This window comes from Lynx canadensis, chromosome B2, assembly GCF_007474595.2.
Source record: "Lynx canadensis isolate LIC74 chromosome B2, mLynCan4.pri.v2, whole genome shotgun sequence".
NCBI lineage: Eukaryota > Metazoa > Chordata > Mammalia > Carnivora > Felidae > Lynx > Lynx canadensis.
The window spans coordinates 100830859-100853517 of NC_044307.1; the positions used below are offsets into that span (position 1 = coordinate 100830859).

At 43.8% G+C, this 22659-nt stretch overlaps 1 protein-coding gene across 1 annotated transcript; it reads left to right on the forward strand.

Annotated features, from left to right (window-relative positions):
- Positions 1-12299: 12299 nt before the first annotated feature.
- MFSD4B (major facilitator superfamily domain containing 4B) lies at positions 12300-19433 on the forward strand. Its single transcript, XM_030316169.1, is given in 5 exon segments — positions 12300-12602; positions 14214-14382; positions 15877-15993; positions 17196-18403; positions 18405-19433. Coding segments are annotated over 5 exon segments (1581 nt in total). The 5' UTR covers positions 12300-12551; the 3' UTR covers positions 18441-19433.
- Positions 19434-22659: the final 3226 nt, after the last annotated feature.

Here is a 22659-nt window from a genome sequence, read left to right on the forward strand (position 1 = left end):
CTCTCCCCACCTTCCAATCGGATTGTTACCTTACGCCTTCTTTTTTAAAAAATTTTATCTATCTATCTTATCATTTTAGAGAGACAGGGGCACATGAGTGGGGCAGAGGGAGAGAGAGAGAGAATCAGGCAGAGGGAGGGAGGGAAAAGGGGGGGAAGGAGAGAAGGAGAGAAGGGGAGAAGGGGAGAGGGGGAGGGAGGGAGGGAGGGAGGGAAAGGGAGAGGGAGAGGGAGAGAGAGAGAGAGAGAGAGAGAGAATGAGAATACATCTTAAGTTCCACCCTGAGCACAGAGCCTGACTCGGAGCTAGATCTTAAGATCCTGGGACCATGACCTGAGCCAAAATCAAGAGTCAGATGCTGAACTGACTGAACCTCTCAGGAGCCCTACCTCACACCTTCTTCTATAGAAATTCTGGAGCCACCACTGAGCATGTACGTGCAGAGGAAAATACACACTTTCACATGGGCACACATGTGCACACACACGCACACACACACACACACAGACACACACACAAGGTCATGGGAAGCGTTGCCCCCATACCCACCTTTCCATCCTCACCAAACCACTCTGGTGCAAATATAATGATCACCTTGCTAATCTATGTAATAAAACCACTAAAGCTATTTCCCCTTCTCTAGATTCTTCCTACTCCAGTTCAACTGGCCAATACTGCCTGCTCATGTTCTTAGTCCTCCGCATTCACGTGATTTCTTACTACTCAGAAACCTTTTACAGCTTTCTGGAGTCAAACCATGATCAAAAGATTATGTCTTCAGTTGGTTTTCAAAGTTCTTCACAATCTAGCCCCCAAATGCCTTTCCAGACTTACCTATTACTCTCAAAGAACTTTCCACTTAGTAAAGGTGGTCAACTCATTATTTTTAAACTCACTTTAGACGGTCCTCACCTTTGGGCCTCTCTTAATGCTGTTTCCGAGCTCAATCCTGACTCAAATCTCACATGTCTCCTGAACCCCTGCCACATGGCCTGGTGCACACAATGCTTGCTTTTCTCTTGGCCCTTCAGCTACTCCACCATGATTCCTCTGTCCAAATTCCCAAGCCTTTTCTGCCTCAACTCTTTACTTTGACATACTTTGAATAATTTGTTTACCTCAGACTTCATTGAATCCTTCCTTCACCGCTGTAGGATTCACACTCAATTAATTCTTCCTAGATGTCTACAATGGAAGTTTTCAGTGACTCTCTTTATACTGTAGTTTTGGTTACAACAATTTTGTTAAAGAATTATCAAAACACAGCACCTATGACAATCCCTTTTTATAATTACCTACAGTAAAACTTTGAAGGACAACCCCAGTCTGAAGGTTTGAAGAAGGGAGTACCAATACTACTGGTATACCAGTTTCAAGCTGCTTTCTTACTATTGGGACAAAAATGAGTAAGAAATGGTTTTAAACGGATTAAGTTATTTGCTGCTCTTCTCAAAGTCAGAATTACAAGGGACCTCAGAGATATCTACTTGAACCCATGCATTTGGAAAGGGAGGCTGAGGAAAATTACATAATTATCCAACATGACTGTGATTCTTTAAATCCAGTGTATTCTCCACAGGAATTACAGGTGATCACTTGGGTTTTAAAACCACACACTCTCCTAATTTTCCTCTTCTCTTAGTCTCCTTTGTGGGAAGCTCCTCACCTTCCCTACCTTTACACGTGGCGTGGCCTCAGGGATTACTGAGTCCCTGGCCCTCTTTGGTCTATACTCACAACTGAGGCAATCTTACCCAGTTACATAGGATTAAATGCCATCTACGTGCTAACTCCCAGTTTATATCTAGTGTCTCCTCCTTCTATTGAGGGGAATATCTGGCTGCCCACTTGATGCCTTCATTTATTTATACAATATAATCTTAACACATTCAGCCAGAATTCTTGATTTTCTTCCATGTCCCAGGAGAATTTGTGCTCCTTCCACAATCTTCTCCATCTGAATAAAGAGGACTATTATTCACCAGTAGCTTAGTGAACAGTCTCTTGACCAAATTTTAGTCAGGCTCTTCTGAATTCTCTTCCCAATAAGGCCTGGACTTTGGACTTCTGTGTCCATCTTTGAATTGCCCAACTTTAGCCAGAATCCTGTTGGCATCTGATTGGGTCCGTCAACCTCTACTGTTCCCCTGGTGATGTCTGATTACCCTGGCCTGCCTTCAGCAAGAATCCTGTTAGGTTGGTTTAGCCAGAATCCCCCCTTACCCCTGATGTTTCCTCCTAGTAATTTTCTAACCTCCTCCTGCACCCAGCCCCTTGGCTATAGATTCCCACTTTTCCTTGTATTTAAAATTGAGCCCAGTTCTGGGTGCCTGGGTGGCACAGTTGGTTAAGCATCTGACTTCGGCTCAGGTCATGATCTCACAGTTCGTGAGTTTGAGCCCCGCATCAGGCTCTGTGCTGACAGCTCAGAGCCTGGAGCTTGCTTTGGATTCTGTGTCTCCCTCTCTCTCTGCCCTTCTCCGCCCCCTCACGTTCTGTCTTTCTGTCTCTGTCTTTCTCTCTCAAAGATAAACATTAAAAATAATAAATAAATAAATAAAATTGAGCCCAGTTCTATACTTTCTCCCTATTGCAATAGTCCCTGAGTAAAATCTGTTTTTATGGCTTCAACTACTATTCAGCTCTAGTTTTTCTTTGACATAAGTAAAAATCCTTGAAGTCATTTTTTTATACTTTATATATTCTTTGTCTCACATACCCAGTCCATTAGTGTGAGAAGTAAGGCAGATGATTCATTCTCAGACATACTAAATAAAAGCTGTGCTAATTAACAGTAGGTTTACACCCTATTGGAAATATGTACAAACCCCCACAATGGAGTCCCAAACCCTTAGACACTTCCCTTCCTGGTTCTTCTTCCCCTCTCCATTTTGCAGGCTTATTTTCATGGGCTTTGCAATGAGCATGCTCCAAAGAACAAAGGAGGGACTGAAAGTCTCTGCATCATCTCAGGGAAGGTACACTTGTTCCAGTCAGACTACTTTTTGTCTTATATGGGCATAGGTGACTTCTGGATAAGGCTGTAACCTCTGTAGTACTCAGCCAATGAGGAACCAGGGGAGGGATTTGCATGCTAGGAGATAAATTGTCTGCTGTGACTGCCCGAGTGTGCCTGTCCATCAGACACCCACTCTTGCAAGAACATTAATTAAAGCCTCGCTTCTCTGTGCTCCAAGTCTCCGCATCCCTCCTTTGATGGGTCGATGGGCTTATTTCTCACAATTAGCAAATACTACTGTTTTTAGCTTCAGTAACTTCCCAAATCTGACCACTCTCACAAATACAAGTATCTGCACCTAACCAAATAACCTCTCAATTAGACCTCCATTCTCTCGGCTCTCTATCCTGCTCCTTTCTAGTGTATTCTTTCAACACATCCAGAAAGTCCTTAACATAAGGCTTGGGTGTGTACCCAGGAACCCTGCTTGCTCTCTGTCCTCATTTTCTACCAACTCTCCCTTCATTCATACGGCTCCAGCCACACCAGACTTTTTACTTCTCAAACACACCAAGCTGGCTCCTGCTCCCGGAGGCTTGTCCCTGCTGTTCTCTCTGGCATGCTCTTCTGCATGGCTGGTTCTCTCACTCCAGTTAGGGTTCTGTCCAAATGTCACTCCCAGGAGCCTTCTGCAACACTACCTTAGTTAAAAATACCCCCTTCTCAATCACTCTCTATCCCCTTTATTCTTTGTTCTTCGGTAGGTTACTATCACTATCAACACATTACAAATGCCTTTGTTCATTTTCTACCTGTCCACGAGGGCGAGAATTTTTGTCTGTTTTTTCACTGTTAGATCAATGCCTGGCACGGACTAGCTATTTAATAACTAATGACTAAATCAATGATGACGAGGTGGGCTTTTATTTAGTTTGCTTATAAATTTAAAAAAAAAAAAAAAGGGGCGCCTGGGTGGCGCAGTCGGTTAAGCGTCCGACTTCAGCCAGGTCACGATCTCGCGGTCCGGGAGTTCGAGCCCCGCGTCAGGCTCTGGGCTGATGGCTCAGAGCCTGGAGCCTGTTTCCAATTCTGTGTCTCCCTCTCTCTCTGCCCCTCCCCCGTTCATGCTCTGTCTCTCTCTGTCCCAAAAATAAATAAAAAACGTTGAAAAAAAATTAAAAAAAAAAATACCGTTACTGGTGTTTGTTCCTAGTTTAGCAACACAATAGTCCCTGTCATTGTAGGGATTTCTGCAAAGGAGCTGGACTTTTTCCAAGCAGGTAGTAGCTAGTGTGATATTAGATGGCAGAGATTGAACAAGAATGGCTTTGCTCTGGAGCAGAGTAGTATCCAGCTCTGGATAAGAGGCTGCCTCTGTGTACAGACACAGGGAAGATCATATTTCTTACAGAGCACTTAAAGCCCTAAAGCAGTTTCCTTTTTTATGCAGACAACTCTAATTGCTCCTGAAACACTTAGTACATTAAGAAATGTTAGTCTGTTTCTATTTGAGCCTATAGTAGGCAAGCTCTCAACTTTGGGTTGCTTTTATTCTCCTGATAAGCTGAGTTTGGCTAATAACAGTACAGTATGCCGAAGATTTTATCTGATCTAAACGGCAGAGGAGACCATTATGATGGTAGGTCAAAGAGTTCTATAGTCTTGAATGTTACAATGAATCCAACTAAAGGAAATTCTAAGTTTTGATTTTTAAAAAAAAAAGGAAATGTAAAAATCAGTAAGTTTTTATTTTTAATGAGATACAAAATTCCAGACACCAAAGTCAGATCCTTTCAGTATTATTTTTCTTTTTTTTTTTTTTTTAATTTTTTTTCAACGTTTATTTATTTTTGGGACAGAGAGAGACAGAGCATGAACGGGGGAGGGTCAGAGAGAGAGGGAGACACAGAATCGGAAACAGGCTCCAGGCTCTGAGCCATCAGCCCAGAGCCTGACGCGGGGCTCGAACTCACGGACCGCGAGATCGTGACCTGGCTGAAGCCGGACGCTTAACCGACTGCGCCACCCAGGCGCCCCTTTTCAGTATTATTTTAAACTTTTCAAAGTATATAGTACAAACAAAAGTTATTTTGCTGAAATTAAATCTTTCTGAGAGTTGGCTGTAACAGACTTTTTTTTTTAATGTTTGTTTATTTTTAAGAGGGGGGGAGGGGCAGAGAGAGAGGGAGACAGAATCTGAAGCAGGCTCCAGGATCTGAGATGTCAGCACAGAGCCTGACGTGGGGCTCAAACTTACAAACTGCAAGATCATGACCTGAGCCAAAGTCAGACACTTAACCAACTGAGCCACTCAGGCAACCCTAGACTGGGTTTTTAATGCTAAAGTTAAAGAGTGATCATTTACATAGAGGCTGCTTTTAGGCAACAGGCTCGAGCAATGAATGGAATGTAGAAAGGGCCCACAGTGACCCCGTGGCTAAATACAGACAGGCACGGCAGATGACCCACCTCAAAATATCCATAGGCCACAACTGACCAAGGGGCTACTTACAACCAGGCAGTTACCAAAAAAGGGAGAATTCCATACGTCACCATATCTTCTCATCTTCCCCCTTTAGGTATAGCCCCCCACCACACCTCGTTGAAGTCTCTCCTCTGCTGTCCTGCCTGCCGCTCCCTTGCAATGTATTCAATAAACTTCTATCACATTTGTTCTGCCTCAGGTGATGCACCATGAGATCATGACCTGGGCTGAAGTCAAGAGACGCTTAACCAACTGAGCCACCCAGGTGCCCCAGACACCACAATTTAGCATACTGATAGAAATAGTTAATGACACCTCGTTTTTCCATGATGTGCTTTAAGGACTAATTAGATATTATTTGATAAAGTAAAAAGAATGGTCCCTCCAGAGAATATAGATTGAATAGGTCTAACAGTGATGTGCAGTCCCCAAGCATGATCCGTCTAACGTCTCACTCTTACTCAAGATAAAATTTCAAGTTAAAAGATGAAAAATCCAGGGCTCCTGGGTGGCTCAGTCAGTTAAACGTCTGACTTCAGCTCAGGTCATGATCTCATGGTTCGTGGGTTTGAGTCCCGTGTCGGGCTCTGTGCTGATAGCTCAGAGCCTGGAGGCTGCTTCAGATTCTGTGTCTCCTTCTCTCTATGCTTCTCCCCTGCTCATGCTGTCTCTCAAAAATAAATAAATGTAAAAAAATTGTTTTAAATGAAAAAAATCTCCCTCCTTGTTGCCATTTCACAAATATGCCAATATAGTACCATATTAATGACTAAGGTCTAGATATTTTCCTTTTTGATACATTATCATGTAGATTGTAAAATACCAATTTTTTCAAGGAAACAATAAAGCTATATTTATTTTCAACTGAAAAAAATAGCCCTTCAATATTTTTATTTCTCCTGAATTGTCTCGCACAGAAGTTATTCTCACAAATTGGCCTAAAGAGAAAACTGCATGAAGCGATACTCCATTTTACACCTTTTTTTTTTTTTTTTTTTTTTTTCTTAAAAGGTGGTGAGTGACCTCTGGAGGCAGTTGGAAAAAATATCCTGCTATTTTTAGGAGTGAAGGGGCGGGGTGGGGGTAGAATTAGAAAATAGATCCTTCCATTTAGAGGAGGTTTGTTTTTGAAAGTTTAATCATGATGAATTAAAACATTTAACTTGAGGGGCACCTGGGTGGCTCAGTCGGTTAAGCGTCAGACTTCGGCTCAGGTCGCGATCTCGCAGTTTGTGGGTTTGAGCCCCGCGTCAGGCTCTGTGCTGACAGCTCAGAGCCTAGAGCCCAGAGCCTGTTTCGGATTCTGTGTCTCCTCCTCTCTCTGCCCCTCTCCTGCTCATGCTCTGTCTCTGTCTCTCAATAATAAATAAACGTTAAAAAATTTTTTTAAACACTTTAAATCAGTTCAGTGATCCTCAATTAAGTAATATTTATTGAGTATGTAATACCATGTTTCAGGGGAGATAGAGATGCAAAACCTTCTGAGCTTACAATCTACCAGGAAACTAAAGATAAGTGCTAAAATATTTATAACACAAGCTTGAACGTGTCAGAAAACTGAGGAGCGGCATAACTACACAGGAATTCAGATACTTGGTTAGCGCGATCAAAGAAAGTCTACTATGTTCAATATTTACCAAAGACCCACTGTGTGCCGGGCACTGTGCTGAAGGATAAATAAGACACAGTACTGGCCCTTCGGACACTCTGAGTACGGGTAGAGAAGATGATACATAAAGAGGAACATTCTGTAGGTGGGCTCTTGGAAAGTATGCACAAAGGAGGGAAACTAAAACAGCCTCGAGATGGAGAGGAGGGTCAGGAAAGGCTTTCTAGAGGCGGTAACACCTAAGCAGGTTCTTAAAGGTAGGGAGAGTTCTGGGACGGCTTTGGCATCGTAAGTCTACTCTCGTCCATCTCTCCCACCGATTACAGCTAAAAACTCATCACAAAATACAGGCAGCAACTGCCTGAGGATTCTGAAAAGTAAAAGACTGTGAAGGAGAGGCACAACTTGAAAAAGAAACCTGCAAGGGGGATGGGTTTCGTGGCCTTTTTTTTCCTTTCTCTTGTGATTTTGTCCTGAGGGGAGGCCCCAGTTCCCCAGGGAACTGTTCGGCTGCCTGAGTAGCTAAAACTCTGATAGAAACACTGTCCTCTATCCAGGGATACTGAGGAAAGGTCCTGGGAACTGAGAAAAGGTTCCCCTGTGAGTTGGAAAGTGAGGAGGGAGTGGGGAGAGGACAGGGTTACAGAAGGTGATTCCTAATTTTGTGTAGGAACCACTTTAAGTCTTAGGTTCGTTCACTGCTGAGTTGCACTTGTTTTTAGCCAAAGCAGCAAAGCAAAGGCTTTGACAACTGAGTCAAACCACAGGGCAAATCTCAGACTAACCCCTGAGTGGTACATGTTCAGGACAGACCCAGAGCAATGGAGCAGAGGCCTTGAAAACCGAACTGAGAATGAAATCCTCACCCACAGAAGGTGATACAAAACCTGTAATGTGAACTCAACCAGGTTGAAAGTCTGCTTAAACAAACATACATTCTCCAGAGGAGGATTTTAACAGGATCCAAGGGCAGCACCATGTTAACTCTCACAATGTCCACGATACGATAGAAAACAACCTGTGTAAAAATTAATGGAAGGAAACTTTGTTTAAAATGGAGTCAAGGACAGTCGGTTAAGTGTCCGACCTCGACTCAGGTCATGATCTCACGGTTGGTGAATTCGAGCCCTGCATTGGGCTCTGCAGTGAGCGCTCAGCCTGGAGCCTGCTTCAGATTCTGAGTCTCCCTCTCTCTCTCTGCCCCTCCCCAGCTTGTGCTCTCACTCCCTCTCTCTCTCAATAATAAATACATAAACTTAAAATAAAATAAAATAAAATAAAATAAAATAAAATAAAATAAAATAAAATAAAATAAAATAAAAATAAAAAAATAAAATAGAGCCAAGAGGCCAGCAGGGGGAGCTCTTTCACCCTGCCACTCATCCTTAATTGCAGATCCAACAGCAGGAGACATACCTTGCTGCATAGTAAGTTGGGGACTACTTCTAAATACTACCTATCCTAGCAAGAAGGAAGAGAGGTTTTCCTCCTCCTCTGGCAACAGCCCTGCCAATGACAGAATGTCACAAGTCAGCCAACGAAAATCCACCATACTGTGAATTCCTGTTTACTCCACTGGACATTTTGTTCATAATAATTCTCCCAACTCTCCTCTTTCCTCTATGAGTGTTCCTCCCCTTTGTTCTCTGGACTTGCCAATGGTTTTGTGGTAGCTTCCTGTTCCAGACTGCAATTCTATGCTATTCACAAATAAGTCCTTTTTTTTTTTTTTTTTGCTGGTAAAATAACTGGCTGTTTTAGTTTTAAGGTTAACACCTGTCACACAAAGAACCAGGAAGCGGTGGCCGAGTCCTTGGGGAAAAGACAATCACCATAACAACCCCAAGATAACACAGGTGTTGGGGTTTTCAGACAAAGACTCTAAAGCAGCTATTACATGTTGCAGGAGGTAAAGATAAACACACACGATACAAATGTAAAGACATTTTCAGCAGAGAAAGTATAAAAAAGAACTGAGTGGAAATTTTGAACTGAAAAGTACAGAATGTGAAAGAAACAAATTCACTAGATGGGTACAATATCAGAATGGAGATGATGGAAGAAAGCAGCAGTGAACTTGAAGATAGATAAGTCAACAGAAATTATCTAAACTGAAGAGAAGGGGATAAAAAGCCTGGAAAAAAAAAAACAACAGAACACAGGAGCATCAGGGACCTATGCAACAACATCAAAAGGTCTAACGTACAAGTCATTCGAGTCCCAGAAAGACAGGTGAAGGAGGCTGAGAAAAAAATCATGTGAAAAAGTAATGGCTAGAAACTTCCCAAATTTGGTAAAGGGCGTATCTACAGATTCCAGAAATTTGGTGGACTCCAACACTTAAATTCAAAGACAATCAGGCCTAGATCTCTCAAAATCAAACTACTGAAAGACAGCGATAAAGAAAAAATCTTGAAAGCAGCCAGAGAAAAATGAAACACTACATAAAGAGCAAAGATCAAATGACTGCAGAGCTCAGGGTAGCCCGAAGACACTGGAACAACACCTCTAGGTGTGGAAAGGAAAGCACAAGAATCAGAAGCCTATATCCAGTGAAAACATTTTCAGTAACGAAGGTGAAATACAGACATTCCTAGATGAAGGAAAACTTAAAAAGCTGCTGTCAGTAGACCTGCCCTAAAAAACGCTGAGGATGAAGGGAAAGGATGCCCAGAAGGAAACGTGGATGTTTAGGAATGAAGGAGGAGCAGCAGCAAATCTAACTATCTAGGTTAATGTAAAAATCCTTATTTTTTTATATTAAATTCTTTTTTTTTTTTTAAAGTAGGTTTCACACCCAGCGTGGAGCCCAATGCCGGGCTGCAAGTCACAGATTGAGAACTGAGCTGAGATCAGGAGTCAGACACTTAACCAGCTGAGCCACCCAGGTGCCTCCCTCTTAAATTCTTTAAAATAAGTATGATTATTGAGAAGACAAGCAGGAATAAGGCAGATGCTCTTAGTTACAGGAGACTAAGGTGCTGTAACAAAAATTCAGTGATTTTAAAAAACAGGTTTTTTCTCTCATATCACAGAGGGAGGCATGGTCTCTGGCCTTTCTGCTCACATTCTATTGGCATCCTAACTACAAATTCAGCTGGGAGATGTAGTGGAGCTGGGGGAGTCACACACTGGGTTATAGCTTCGTTACTTAGGAAGAAAAGGCAAATGGATTTTGATGCATAGCTAGCAGCCTCTCCTGCAGCAGGTGAAAGAGGAAGGCATTTTGGACAAGAGGGGACAACATGATCAAAGGTATGGAAGAGAGAAAAAACATGTAAAGAGCTAACAGCAATTTTGATGCTGTTGGAATGTAAATAATGCGATAAAGCTAGAGAGTGGGTTGCGGCAGAGGAAGATGGATTTTATTCTTGAGGAGTTGAAGGGTTTTATACCGCAGATTTTCATTTCACTGAACTACTCAGGGGTGAAAGATGGGAGAACAGAAGACTAGCGGGGAGAAACCTAATTAGGAGCTTAGGGGGATAGTTTTGGTGAGAGGTGATCAAGTTTTAAAAGTAGGCTGTGATTGGAGCGCCTGGGTGGTCAGTCCGTTGGGCGTCCGACTTCGGCTCAGGTCATGATTTCGCGGTCCGTGGGTTCGAGCCCCGCGTCGGGCTCTGGGCCGATGGCTCGAAGCCTGGAGCCTGCTTCCGATTCTGTGTCTCCCTCTCTCTCTGCCCCTCCCCCGTTCATGCTCTGTCTCTGTCTCAAAAATAAATAAAAATGTTAAAAAAAAATAAAAGTAGGCTGTGATCATAGCATAGTTTTAGAAATATCTGTGGAAATAAAACTGGCAGGACTTGGAGATAAACCGAGGAGAAAGAAGGAAGCAGCAAGGCAGGATCTCACGTTCCTTACAAAGATGGCCAGACGGCTGGTGGTATCAGCATGGAGTATCCCAGAGCAGGAGCAGATTTCTTTAGGAAAAGGAGGAGTTCGGTTTCAGGTGATAAAGATAAAATACTGTGAAGCTTGAATTCCTACAGAATATATTAAATCTCAGTGAGTTGAAGCATGGAGCTCAAGACCAAACTCCTCTGGATGGCGTACAAGACCCTCGGTAATGTGCACCTAACCTACCTCTTCTATCATCCTCTATTCTCTTTTGCTTCAACCACATCAAACTCTTCTCAGAGGCCTTCCTGGACTCTGCAATCTAAAACAGGTTCCCTTAAATCACAGCATCTGTACTTTGAGGTAAATTGGGAAGGGCTTAATGACCAAATGGATGGGGCTGGAGAGATGGGTTGGAAGGGAAATGATGAGGAGGCTCAGGTTTGTAGTCTGGGAGCCTAAGTGGGTAAAAGAAACCAGGTGCAAAAGAACATTTCCAATAGACAATAAAGAACAATATTTACGCGTTTTGAGGCTGTGGTCCGGTCAAAGGGCAAAAGGAATCAAAAAGCTGGAATCGGATAAAGACAAGGCCTTTCCTCCTCCGGCGGCATACCTTTTACTCAGGGATCCTGAAAACCCACGTCCTGCTCTGCTTTCTTACAACAACGGTATTCTTCGCAGGGATTGAAGCCAGAGTGTGCTTGATACCTCGGCTTTGGGTCCAGATTTCTCTTGAGCTATTGTTACACTGTGTATGTACAGCCCCTTATTCGCTGACTGACCTTGGGCAAGTTTCTACTTATTCTCTATGACTTCATTCTCTTCTGTGTAAAACGAGAGTAACATGGAATTTGGAGGGTTGTTATGAGCGTTAATTGAGATGATACCCGTGAACGCTTCCATGAGGTTCAACAAATGCTGTGGAGTGACAGATGGACGACATAGTTCAAAGGCACGAGGGTAGCAATTCTAGGGAGCTAAGACACAGACCTCCGGGCTTCCTTTGCCCAGCGAGGAGACCCAGGGAGCGGTCGCAAAGCCATACCTTGCAAACCTCGGTCCGCATTTCCTCGGGACAGTGTGGCCGCGTCTTGCCTCACGATCGATCGGGTCCCAGGCTGCAGCTTCAGCTCACTCCGCCACGCGGCGCCCGCTCGCGGGGCCTCTGTGGGCTCAGCTGTGTGTGATGCCCGGGCCCTAGGGCGAAGTCCGGTCTCCCAGGCAACCACATAAACTTCCGGTTTGAGGCAGGCTGGGGTTGGCGAGAGTCCACATTTCCGCCACGTGACACCCCCCCCCACCCCCCTCCCCGCCAGGCACCTTGAGGGCTGAAGGGCGCGCGTCGCGGGCCTGCAACCTCCGGCTAGTTCCGAAGTTGGACTTCCCGGCCCTGAAGGGGGCCAGGAAGGTGGGGAGGTGGCGCCAGCGGGGACGGCCGGGCCTGGAGGGGCGGGGCCTGGCTCAGCTCCCAGTTCCCGAGGCTCGGCTGAGAAGCCGGGCGGCAGCAGGACTGCTTCTCCCGAGCCGCCGAGCTGGAGCTGGAGCTGGAACTCCGCGGGGCCGGGGCCCCGGGTGCCGGGCAGCGGCTCCTCCAGGCCGAGGCCGCGGCGGAGAATGAGGCGGTGGCGGGTTCCCGGCGGAGCCGCCGGGCGGGAAGCATGCTGCGCTGGTTCATCACCGTGATCCTGTGTGCTGCCTTCCTGGGTCTGGTGAGAGCCGGGGGCTGGAATCCTCCCAGGCCGGGGGCGTGAGCAGGCGTCCTGCAGAGAACGCGGTCTTCCGAGTTCGAGTCTCGCCTCTGCCTCTTGCAAACTGTGCGACCTTGGGCGCATTCATCTGCCCCCAGACTTAGTTTCCTAATCCGAAAAATGGGCACAGTTCTAATCTTGGAGGGTTATTGTCAAGTGATTTTCCTAATATATTTTCCAGCTCCAGCCAACCGTCCTCCCTCTCCTACGTGGGGTGGGGAGCTGCAAGGGGGTTTGCCAGGTTTAAAGCCCCTGCCCCTCGCGCCCACGCAGACCCCATATTATTACACAAAGCTGCTTTTCTGGGATTTCTTCTTCCTCGTCTGACAAAATATAGCCACCTCCTTATTTTTGCAGATGGGGAAATAGACCCAGAGAGGGAAAATGCCTTTTCCAGACCACACAGCTGGCTTTAAGTGGTGGAGCCAGGAATAATATGTCTCTTATTCTGCCCACAATCTTATGTAAAACAAACCCGCAGATCCTTCGGTGTTTTTCTTAGAGTAAACTGCAAGGCCAGAAGCGTCTTTTGACCAACCCCTTGACCTTCCAGCCATTACCTTATTTCTGGACCTCTCCGTCTCGTCACTTGTCTGGAATATTGGGATCTTGGGGATTTGGTAGGGTGAGTTCTCTGAGGAGAGTCGCTTCTGGTCATTTAGCATCTTTCTCTGGAGTCACAACGGATTCTTAGAATGTGTCAATGTGGAAAAAGGAAAACTCATTGCGGACGCTTGGGGAGTCCTCACCTTGCGCCAGGTCCTGTTTTAAGTGCTTGGCAGGCGGGAAGTAATTTGATTGGAGATGAAGCTCAGCCTTCCCTCCATATACCAGGTGCTCACTCTGCCCTTAGTCTGGGACTACTCTGGCTGGGGCAAGAGGCACACCCAAGTTTTAGAGCAGAGCAGTCCAATTAGAATCAATTAATCTTGAAGCCTAGACCGATAGAAACATTTTTTTATGTGTCCAGCAACTATCCTCTGATGGCTTGGGGTTTTCTTTGAAGAAAAACGTAGACTCAGAAACACTTAAATTGCTTATCTCCTGCGGATGTTGTATGTGTCAGAGGAAGGACCCCCAAGTGCATCCAGAAATATTGCTCTGTTTTAACAACATCAAAAAAAACAGGAACAATATTACAATATTTTAATAAATTAAATTTTTTAACCTCTAAGTTCCTCTTATTTGTATATAATCTAGTATATTGAAATGCCAAGACAAAAATTATTTTAATGTTACATTTTACTGTTGGTACAAAAGAGTCTTCTGTGGTATTGTTCGAAAAGGAAACAAAACTGCAGCAAAGAGCCAAAAAAAATTAAATATATATATTTTTTAACTTGAGAGTTGTCAAAACTAGAAAACCAGTAGGATTTGACACACCAGATACAGGGAGCCTGAAGCTCCAGTATACTAGTACTGTCGTCCTGAAATTTTCCTGGCTGTAAGACTTAAAATATTCCCCTACGTTACATTGAAATCCCCTCCTGTCTTTTTAATAGGGAAGAAAGCTACCACGTAGACATTATTTTAATGGCTGCAAGTAAGAGATTTCGTCTTTTTAAATTTTAGGGAATGAGTGTTGCTATACTGGGACCCACATTTCAAGATCTGGCAACAAATGTGAACCGCAACATTAGCAGTCTTTCTCTGATTTTTGTGGGCCGTGCCTTTGGCTATTTGAGTGGCTCTGTGATTGGCGGAGTTCTTCTTGACGCCATGAATCATTTTCTACTCTTGGGTAAGTACAACACCAATTGTAGCTCTTTGCAACTTTTGTGGAATTCACAGTTTGTTTTAAAACATGAAATATACTAGCTTGCAGAGTGGTTGACGACTCAAATGGGTGGTATACAGGCATGCCTGTTTTCATCTTTGCAGTTATAGGGAATCTGTGCTGGGCCTGCGCTGGAAATTTAGATTAGCCCCAGGGTGTGCTAGCCGTCTTTCACCTTCCTGACCATCACTGTAATTTAGGCACCACCCCTGGATCCACCAACCAACATACCAGTTGTCCAAAGATCTTGGCTTGTCAGGGCTTAGGGCAGATCTCCGAGGGCCACCATAGGTCAGAATGAATTCCTTGACCCTGCCCAGGCTAGACCCTGGACTGAGCATGAAGGTGGGAGGGAACGGTGGGTGAAATGACACAGGCTAAATTTTTGTCCCTGCCGCCCCATGTTAATGGTGACTCCAGACCTCTCTACCCCACCCTCAGAATAGATGGCAAAGCTTTTAACTTACTCTTTTTGAATAAATAGATATGTTTGAAGTTTATTTTTTGAGAGAGAAAGAGCACGAGTGGGGGAAGGGCAGAGGGACAGGGGGACAGGATCTCAAGCAGGCTCTGCACTGTCAGCACAGAGCCAGTGCAGGGCTCGAACCCACAAACTGTGAGATCATGACCTGAGCCAAAATCAAGAGTCAGATGCTTATCTGACTGAGCCATCCAGGCGCCCCTGAATAAATAGATATGTTTAAAGAAAATCTGGATTGGGGCACCTTGGTGGCTTAGTCAGTTGGGCATCCGACTTTAACTCAGGTCATGATCTCATGGTTTGTGGGTTCGAGCCCCGCGTTGGGCTCTGTGCTGACAGCTCAGAGCCTGGAGCTTGCTTCAGAGTCTGTGTGTGTGTGTGTGTGTCTCTCTCTCTCTCTGCCCCTCCCCTGCTTGCGTTCTCTCTCTCTCTCTCTTTCAAAAAAAAAAAAAAAATAATAATTTGGATTAATGTGATAAAACTGCTTTGGAAGAGTAAGGAGAATAATTTACTGTTATTGATGAATAAATGAATAACCACTCAGATTTCCAAAGTGGGTTGAGAACACATATCTGTGTGGTATTTCCCTCCCTATTCCCTACCTAATTATTTAATACACTTCTACAACAAACTATAGTAATTGCATCTTATTTTTCTCTTTTTAATTTCTTACCTCCTATCTAAAAATCCCTCTAGGTTTTCTTGAGCTGTCTGGTTTGCTATAAAACTTTGCCTTATGGTATCTAATTTGATTATTAGCGTTGCTAGAAATGAACTCCTGTTAGGACAACTTAGATTTTATGGTCCATAAAGATTATGGAAGCTTGTAAAGGAAATAACCATTTGTAGATGCTGAACCTCTCATCCACTTACTATTACTTAATTGTAATTTCACCTACTTCTATTTATAGTTTTTATGATGTTGACTTGATTCGCGAATATTGTTTTTGATAGCTGACTTTTACCTTTCTTCTCAGGGGTGTCAATGTTGGCCACGACAGTTGGTCTCTATCTTGTTCCATTCTGTAAGACAGCGGGATTACTGATTGTCATGATGTCCATCTTTGGTGTTTCAATTGGCATTCTGGATACAGGTCAGTGAGCCCTTCAGTGTCCCCTCTGGGAGTGGGGACTTCCTATTAGAAAAAGTAGAATGGATGACATCAAATGGCTATTTGCAGTGTAAAATGACACCAGCCTACTGAATTGCTCCTGGGGTCACCCAGTCAGAACCACCCTTTTGGCAACTACTCTTCTTGCCAAGTCGGGTACCTGTTTTTGAGCAGCCAACCATGGAGTGAATTTAAAGAACTTTGTTCAGTGAGGGATTATTGCTTTATGGTATCCAAACAGGAAAGGGTCCGCCACGTGGGTAACTATGGTGCAGGTGAAAGGGCTTTCATTTTGGGATAGAACTTGATCAGTGTAGTATGGGAGGAATTGATGGGTTACTAGGTTGAACCAGCTGGCTGAGGAATCCTAGAAGCGGCTATCCAGTTTTAAAAAGCACTCTGCCTTTCTGAGCAACCTGTGCTCTGTATTATTTTCCTGCTCTTTTGTTTACTCTCAAAACCTCCTGCCTTCTTGCAGGAGATCCTCTCCATGGGTCTTGGTATCTTTTAAAAACCTACTAAATAATATGCTTGGCATTTTTGTCCACCCCTAAAAGCAACTCTTATCCCTTGCTCTACTGTTACTTAATAGATCGGGGATGTTTTGTACTTTAGGCTTCGTGTGGTTTAAAAAAAAAACAACAACAGAAAGAAAACCCAAGACTTGATGCTTCTTGCCTTTCACCTTGTAGAGGAGGTATCCTTGTTACCTGTCATGGGCACAGCAGAACTCTATAGTGTTCAGGTTTCTGAACACGTGTTTTGCATCTGTTATATACATGAATCATTTCCCTCAACTGGCTGCTTGGTAATTTGACCAGTATCTGGTGATCATATATACTTAAAATGTTTATAAATAAATATCCACCCTCGCCCTGCCATCCTGGTATTAGAACTGTGTTATAAAAAGCCTTGGGCTAATGTCCCTAGCTCTAGGAGGGAGTGGTTTACTAGCTTGAGGAATCCATTTGTGAGTATGTGATGTTACACTGCTTCCAGTTCTCTGGTGGTGGGAGGTTAGAGTGCCTTAATCACAGAATTGGGCGAGTTGTAACATCTGATCATTTAGAATGTTATATAATCCTAGTGCCACATAAAGTAGGCTCTTCCTCTTTCTGATAGTAATGAACGGGTTTTTGCCAAGTTTCTGTGATTAAATCATTTTCCTCATCTTTCATTGGTAGGTGGTAACGTCCTAATCTTGGCCATATGGGGGGACAGAGGAGCCCCACATATGCAGGCCTTACACTTCAGTTTTGCCTTGGGTGCCTTCTTGGCTCCACTACTGGCTAAACTGGCATTGGGCACAACGGGGTCTGCTGACAACCACACAGAAGCTGACTCTCACAGTTCTCTCAACCAGTCGTCTGAAGCTGACTCAGAATCTCTACTTGGAGTACCTGACAATCTGAATTTACTGTGGGCTTACGCTGTTATCGGTACCTACATTTTTGTAGTTTCTGTCTTTTTTTTGGCTCTGTTTTTGAAGAAAAGCTCAAGGCAGGAAAAAAACAAAGCATCAGCTCAGAGGTCTCGGAGAGCGAAATATCACAACGCCCTCCTGTGTCTGCTTTTTCTGTTCTTCTTTTTTTATGTGGGGGCCGAGGTAACCTATGGCTCTTACGTTTTCTCGTTCGCGACCACCCACGCCGGCATGAAGGAGAGTGAAGCAGCTGGGTTGAACTCCATCTTCTGGGGGACCTTTGCGGCCTGCAGGGGCCTGGCAATCTTCTTTGCTACGTGTTTACAACCTGGAACCATGATTGTGTTAAGCAACATCGGCAGCCTGGGGTCATCTTTACTGCTGGTGCTTTTCGACAAGAGCCCAGTTTGTCTCTGGATAGCAACGTCAGTGTATGGGGCCTCGATGGCAACCACATTTCCCAGTGGTGTTTCTTGGATTGAGCAATACACCACTATCCATGGGAAATCTGCAGCTTTTTTTGTAGTTGGTGCTGCCCTGGGAGAAATGGCTATTCCTGCGGTAATTGGAATTCTTCAAGGAGAATACCCTGATTTGCCTGTAGTTTTGTATACCTCTTTGGGGGCATCGATAGCCACTGCTGTTTTATTTCCTGTGCTCTATAAACTCGCCACCTCACCTCTCGATCAACAGCGGAAAGAACACAGAAAAAGCGAGGACCAGAAAGCTTTGCTTTCTAGTTCTGAGCTAAATGACTACGAGGAAGACAATGAAGAAGAAGATGCAGAAAAATGGAACGAAATGGATTTTGAAGTGATTGAAATGAATGATACAATGAGGAATTCCGTAATAGAGACATCTAGAAATATTCTGACGGAGCCCTTAGCTGAAGTCTCCAGTCACTCCCACTCCAGTGCGGTGGTGTTGGAGTCCTCTCCAGTTAATACTGGCAAGTCCCCTGTGAATCACCTTGCAAGAAACCAGGCTAAAAGGGACTAACACCTAGAGAAGATGGATTATTTACTGACCTCCTTGAATAGTCTCCAGTTCTAAAGAAGCCAGTCAGAGCAGAGCCTTAACGGATTTTCAAAATGCTTTGGGGAATCAAAATTTCTAGCTCAGAGTACGTTTAGCAAATGCTAAAAAAAGTTTTGGGAGGTTCTGTAATTCCCAGACTTTTCCATAAAGAACAAATGGTCTCATACAGCAGGATCTTGTTGTGAGGCTAGTGTTTGGCACGTGGCTGAGTCAGTAATGTTTTATGGTCTCCATCCCTCAGAGCGTGCAAAGAAGGTGTTTGTTGTTGAGAGGTTGGGTGCCATTCTAAATAGCGTGTGAAACCGTCTAGCAGTTGAATCGATGAGCCGAACAAATGATCAGTCATCAGTATTCTGCCAGGGAAGTTGACGAGTGTCGTTTCATAAAAGAGCAACTTTGCAAGTGGACAGGGATTTTTTTCATTGCTTTGCCCTCTCTGTAGTAGCGCACCAGAAAACGCTAATCCTCATTTGATTTCTGATTTCTGATTTCTATGAAGAGAACACAGAACGGGACCCGAGAGACCTGGCTTCAAACCTTGACTGCTGCTTCCTACTTAACTGGTCCTGCACTCAGTCACTTAACTTACGCAGGCCTCATTTATCTTCTCTCCTGACCTGTGATTCCAAAAGTGAAACTGAGGTGGTTTTCAAACTAGGAATCCATAAGTTTTTTTATTTAAAGTATATGCAAGGGGAAAAAAAAAAAACAAAACGTTTGTGCAAGATGTCTGTTAGAAATTAATGTAAGTGCCATCCATTCTTCCTTTCAAATGAGAAATGAAGCAAAGTTGATAGTTTTAAGCATAGTACCAATTGTGAATACGTGTCAGTTTCAGAGACTCCATGTTTAATAATGATTTGCAAAACACATTTTTAGTATTTCATCCATTCTAAGATGCACCTTTTTTTCCACATTTATTTTCACATTTTTTTTATATATATATGAAATTTATTGACAAATTGGTTTCCATACAACACCCAGCTCATCCCAAAAGGTGCCCTCCTCAATACCCATCACCCACCCTCCCCTCCCTCCCACCCCCCATCAACCCTCAGTTTGTTCTCAGTTTTTAACAGTCTCTTATGCTTTGGCTCTCTCCCACTCTCACCTCTTTTTTTTTTTTTTCCTTCCCCTCCCCCATGGGTTCCTGTTAAGTTTCTCAGGATCCACATAAGAGTGAAACCATATGGTATCTGTCTTTCTCTGTATGGCTTATTTCACTTAGCATTACACTCTCCAGTTCCATCCACGTTGCTACAAAAGGCCATATTTCATTTTTTCTCATTGCCACGTAGTATTCCATTGTGTATATATACCACAATTTCTTTATCCATTCATCAGTTGATGGACATTTAGGCTCTTTCCATAATTTGGCTATTGTTGAGAGTGCTGCTATGAACATTGGGGTACAAGTGCCCCTATGCATCAGTACTCCTGTATCCCTTGGATAAATTCCTAGCAGTGCTATTGCTGGGTCATAGGGTAGGTCTATTTTTAATTTTCTGAGGAACCTCCACACTGTTTTCCAGAGCGGCTGCACCAGTTTGCATTCCCACCAACAGTGCAGGAGGGTTCCCGTTTCTCCACATCCTCTCCAGCATCTATAGTCTCCTGATTTGTTCATTTTGGCCACTCTGACTGGCGTGAGGTGATACCTGAGTGTGGTTTTGATTTGTATTTCCCTGATAAGGAGCGACGCTGAACATCTTTTCATGTGCCTGTTGGCCATCTGGATGTCTTCTTTAGAGAAGTGTCTATTCATGTCTTCTGCCCATTTCTTCACTGGGTTATTTGTTTTTCGGGTGTGGAGTTTGGTGAGCTCTTTATAGATTTTAGATACTAGCCCTTTGTCTGATATGTCATTTGCAAATATCTTTTCCCATTCCGTTGGTTGCCTTTTAGTTTTGTTGGTTGTTTCCTTTGCTGTGCAGAAGCTTTTTATCTTCATAAGGTCCCAGTAATTCACTTTTGCTTTTAATTCCCTTGCCTATTTTCACATTTTTAACATCTCTGAAATCAGACTTTGTCTTTCAGTAGTCTCTTAACACTGATAAAATTTAACTGATGGTTGTCCATGTACATATACGAAGTAATGTTGCATGTTACAATCAGTGTCTTAAACAGTAATCCATTCAGTTATGGAGATTTTACTATTTTTACAGATATTTTAAAGAGAAAAGTTATTTTTATATGCTGACTTTCTTGATGTTCAAGCAGGATTTGGAGGCGCGATGTTCCGACTTGAAAAGCTGTTTCTTCAGAGTTACTATGTTAGTACATCTGTGGACAGTGTCTTCCTTAGCAACAGGCTCTGGGTCTGAGCCTTGCATTTCCAGGACTCGCATTTCCAGTGTCTACCTGAGCCTTGCATTTCCAGGACTCGCTCCTCGTTGAGTCTGGCTGGTAATCACATTGTTAACACTGTAAACTAGGCTGCTAGTTTAATTTACAAAGAGGCACAGTCTTTTCCAGTGTTGGGAATATTTGTATCACCCATCTAGGGCTCTTCCTTTCTGAGTTTGAAACATCTGGGAAACCAAAATAATGAGTAGAAAGTGGCTTGGTAGCTTAGGGGTCCAGGGACCACAAAGGGTACTTCATAGGAGCGTGGCAAATGACTAGCACTGATGATAGTTTTTGTTAGTTTTATGGTGAATAACAGTTAATTTCTACTCGATTGCGGTATGTTTGCTTTCTCTTATCTCATTTCTATAATTTTGCCTTTGTTTTTTCCTAAGCGAAATACGGTCTCTTTCTTAACCACTGCCCACTCACCTTCTCTACCTGCTGCGATAATCGTTTATGTTAATAATCTAGCACTTTTAGAGAAGGCTGGTGGAGAAATGTACAGTAAAACGCCTATTCTTGCTCTTTTTATATTGTACTTCTAGCTAGAACTTGGAGACCACCACTGCTGCATTTAGTGCGTTTTCTCAGGTTGGTGGAATTTAGGCAGTTGCTACTGTTTGGCAGCCGGGAGGCTTGCTGGAACAGGGCTTCTGTCTGCAGCATCTACATTTAAGGGGTAGAAGATGCAGCTCGGGGAGAGAAGGATGATAATAAGAACATGGCAGCAAATTTGGAAATCCAAACTGGAAAATCCACTAGGGTTCCACAAACCAAAATGTGAATGGCCATGTGAGATTATAGGCATTGTGAAAGTTTGATGATGTATTTCCATATTGGAAGGATAAGACTTAGTACAATTCCAAGAATTAGCATTCATCCTAAGCAGTTCTTAGGTAAGTGTCTGTTGATCTGTGAGTAACCAAGAGTGAAGCTCTCTCTTGCTGAAGAGCAGATTTAGCAGTTTGGACATTTATTATCTCACAGTTTCTTGGGTCAGGAATTTGGGCATGACTTCCCCGGATCCTCTGCTCAGGGTCTCGTGGGGCTGCAGTCAAGTCGTTGGGTAGGGCTGTGCTCCTTTCTGGAGCTTCGGGTTCTCTTCCAGGGCCATGTGTGCGATGGTTGACAATCCTCAGTTCCTTGCTGTGGTAGGCTGAGGTCCCTGTTGTTTTGCTGTCAGCCAGCACTGGTACCAATTCCCAGAACCTCCCACGGGTTTTTTTGGGTTTTTTTTTTTTTTTTTGCCAAGCAGGCCTCTGTAGATCCTCTCACAACATGGCAGCCTATTTCTTCAAAGCCAGCAGGAGAATCTCTCACCTGAGTCCACTCTGCTGGAATCTTCTATAACATAATCACAGGAGTGACCTCCCGTCACCTTTTCCATCTGCGCTTGGCGGGAAGCAAGTCATAAATTCTACCCAAACTCCAGGGGAGAGGCTAATACAGAGATGTGACTCATAGGGGGTCGACTTAGAGTGTGTTTGCTACGCTCTGGTACCTATAGAACGAAGGTTTAAGAGAACTAAAAAGTTTGAGCTGGGGAAAAGAAACCCTCAGAAGTCATTGAAAGTGATATAGGTACCAAACCGAGTGAACTAATGTGGGGATGGAAGGCTCCCCATAGGCCAGGCCAACAAACCTGATAGGGGAGAATCTCTTTGTTTGTGGGGTACTGGATAGGCTAACTCCGAGTTACGCCTTTTTTTCCCTTGACATTTTATGTCCTTTACCACTATGCTTTTAGCCTGTTCAAATGCAGCTTACTATGAGGGAAATAGGTAAATTTCAGTTTAATTGTATTTTCATAGTAAAGTCCAAGAAGACGTTGAGAGCAT